This window comes from Atta cephalotes, assembly GCF_000143395.1.
Source record: "Atta cephalotes unplaced genomic scaffold scaffold00024, whole genome shotgun sequence".
NCBI classification, from domain to species: Eukaryota; Metazoa; Arthropoda; class Insecta; order Hymenoptera; family Formicidae; genus Atta; species Atta cephalotes.
In genome coordinates this window covers 166,657-170,144 of record NW_012130088.1, presented here as the reverse complement: position 1 = coordinate 170,144, position 3,488 = coordinate 166,657, and the positions used below count along the sequence as shown (strand labels likewise).

Below are 3,488 nucleotides of genomic sequence, written 5' to 3'. Positions count from 1 at the left end.
ATATATATATATATAGACACACACACACACACACACACACACACACACACACACACACACACACACACACACACACACACACACACACACATACACGCACGCACGCACGCACGCACGCACGCACGCACACATACAATAAAAATCGTACTTTGCCTCTAGACAGTATGCAATACTTTTCTCAAAATTCTGCCATTTAATTTTCACAAGATCAGAATTCTTATGGGTGATTTCCTCTTTGATAAGGAATGAAATAGGTCCATATTCTTCATTACTAAAATAAATCCTGCAGAATGCTGGCTTCCCATCTCTGCCCGCCCTTCCTGATTCTTGATAATATGCTGCAATATTCTGAGGCACTGTCCAATGAACTACAAATCTAAACGTATCCATATAATAAATAAACTATTTTTCTTAGCATGTAATATTATTTTTCGAAAATATCGGAACTACCTAACGGATCCCTTATCGACACCCATCCCGAAACTACATGTTGCCGCGATAACAGGTACTTCACCTGCTGTCCACTTATTTTGTACTTCATTACGTTCCTGAGTTTTTAAGCCTATTCAAGCGTTACAATAAAATAACATTATTTTTTTACAAGTTTGTATTAGCATGTTATATAATCACATACTTCCATGATACGCAAGCGTAGAAATACCGGCAAGAGTTAATTTATGCGCAACAATTTCAGTCGCTTCCTTTTTTCTACAATAAATGATACCACAATTTCTTTTATGCTAAAAATACAAAGAGGAGCCATATTAATTTATACAATTCTTAGAATACGATAACAATAATAGAATTTAACTTACCATAGGAATAGAATTATCTAAGGGACCAAGTGCATCCAAAATAAAGTTTTTTAGGTGTATAAATGGTTTGTCTAACATTTCTTGAAACCATATGTCATAATATAAATTAGCACGAAATACCGGTTGAGAAAATATCATAGCATCTTTCATATGCAAACTTTGGAGAATATCGTCCTTTACCTATAACAATATTCAATAATGTTATTCTAATGTAATAACTGTTAAATATAAATATTAATATTTTCTTAGGTGGTTTGCCTGTTTTGAAGCAGTTGCTGTTAATGCAATCATAGGTATTTTGAAACACAATTTTTTAAAAGTTCCCAATTGCCTGTAAGTTGGTCTAAAATCATGACCCCATTCACTTAAACAATGAGCTTCGTCAATAACGAAATATGAAAGTGTTTTTTTCTTTTGCATTTGAATTATGGTTTCCTATAAATTAAATTCACAATGAGAAAGATTAAAGAATCCAAATCGAAATCTTGAAATATCGTCTTCCCAATTAGCTTTTGAAATTATTTAGAATTATTCCTTATCATATGTGCAAATATGATAAGATATAAAATAATATAGATATTCTTTTCAACTAATAAAAGATCTAAAACCAGGAAAATACCTGAAAATGACGTTGTGCTCCCATTTCAGGAGTGACATACAATAATTTTATCTTTGGCGCATCTGATAGTAAATCTTTCATAATGGCATTTCTCTCTTTGCTGGAAGTAGTAGAGTTCAAAGAACAGGCATTTATTTTCTTACTCACCAAAAAGTCTATTTGATTCTGAAAAAATTAAATCACTATTCAAGTATTGTTTTCATTTAAATATATATATTCAAATATTTATTTTCATTCATGTATATTAATATCAATATTATGTATCAATATTAAGTGTCAATATTAATAACATAAGTATTATACACTCCGGAGCTGACATAAAAATCTGTTACATAATTACTGATATTGGATCTATATGACTCATTTAATTTATATTAATTTAAAGATATAAATTAATTTAAAGTAATCAAATGATATAAAAAAAGAATATTAACAATGAGTATATTTTAAGAATAATCCAAATTTATGCAAATGTAAAGAAAATTGAAGTGACATTTTTGACAAAAACATTTATAATTGAATAGATTCAATAGATCTACTGTCAGCTCCAGAAAGTAAAAGAAGTATTAATACTGTTTAACATTTTTTACAAAAATATTTATAACTATGTATATAATAAATTCATCATCAGTCCTGGATAAATACAAATAAGTCTGTAAGACTCATTTAATTTAATTAAAAGACAGTAATTAATTTATAAGAAAATGACAAGAAAAATAGATAATAAGTACATTTTAATAAAAGTGATCCAAATTTTACAAATGTAAAAAATTGAGCTGACATTTTTGACAGAGATTTATAATTGAATAGATTCAATAGACTGTCCACTGACAATAGGCTGACTCCACTGTCAGCTCTAGAAAGTAAAAGAAGTATTAATAACATTTCACTTTTTCTATTTCCAGATTTTAGTTTTTATATGAAAGACATATATAAAAAAATATCAATTAATAATGTACAAAAAATACCTTCATCAGAGCCAAAAGCGGTGAGAAGACAATTGCAACTTTCTCCTCTTTCATTATCGCTGGTAATTGAAAACAGAGAGACTTCCCAGAGCCCGTAGGCATGCATACAAATACATCTTGCTTTCCTAAAATCGTCAATGTTTTTTTAAACTGGCTTTTAATATTCCGAAATATTCCATCATGAAAGAAGAAAAAAAGAAAAACTGCATGGGAATGGAAGATATTACAGCTATTAAGAGAGATTATTCAAAAAGAATCAACATTTCGCAGAAACCTTTGTGAATAGTCGTAGTGGCCTGCTTCTGAATGTCATTTTTGAAATCGTCATAACCGAATTTCGACTTCAAAACGTTCAGCAACATGCTTTCTTATCACTCACTTCAATCTTTTTTAATAACAGAAAAAAAAGACAGACTTTACAACGTTGTATGATCGATCTAATTGTATTCAACAAGCACAAATATGTTCGTCAACATCACGCGCCACATGGATACAGATTTTACAGATCAACTGATCAGGGAGATCGAGTGCTACTCAGTCAGATTAGGTTAGCTTGATAAATGTTAAGTTAGATTTCAAATGAAATACGTCTACTGGCGCCTCAATGTGCACGAAGCATGCAAATAGAGAACTATGTATCCATGGACATTTCTGGCGGGTAAAGTTGACTTTTCATGCGCAGCACATTGCGACAGATAAAATATTATGTGATTCAAATTTTTTATGAAGTGAAGTTCGTCATTTTACAAAATATTTTTAACCAATTAATAACATTTTGTTATCAGCAAAATTCTTAAAATTATTATATGAAAATTCTTAAAATTATATTTATAATATTTTTTATTTAAAAGATCATTAAATAATTATTATATATTCGATTACCGATCTATAGTGAATCAATCGCAGTTAGTCAGCCTTATTAATTATAATTAGGTCATTCTGATTGGTTTTCAATTAGCAGTTTGTCTGTGCAGAATCGGTAGAATATGAACTTATAGCTCTTTACCAAATCTCTGTTATATCTTTACAAAATTTATGTATATATTAGGTGTACAACTTTGCTTCCGCCGTTTTCCTATAGATGGC

General features: G+C 29.7%; 1 protein-coding gene across 1 annotated transcript in view; it reads right to left on the bottom strand.

The window, feature by feature from the left end:
- LOC105620043 (ATP-dependent DNA helicase Q5-like) overlaps nt 1-2,764 on the bottom strand; it is a 6,522-nt gene extending 3,758 nt beyond the window's left edge. Inside the window, exons 1-8 of the mRNA XM_012201553.1 lie at nt 2,677-2,764; nt 2,403-2,527; nt 1,435-1,599; nt 1,074-1,250; nt 816-995; nt 635-740; nt 451-562; nt 149-376 (exon numbers count right to left, since the gene is read on the bottom strand). Coding sequence (XP_012056943.1) covers nt 149-376; nt 451-562; nt 635-740; nt 816-995; nt 1,074-1,250; nt 1,435-1,599; nt 2,403-2,527; nt 2,677-2,764 — 1,181 coding nt within the window. The remainder of the gene's footprint in view (nt 1-148; nt 377-450; nt 563-634; nt 741-815; nt 996-1,073; nt 1,251-1,434; nt 1,600-2,402; nt 2,528-2,676) is intronic.
- Between the last annotated feature and the right edge of the window lie 724 nt (nt 2,765-3,488).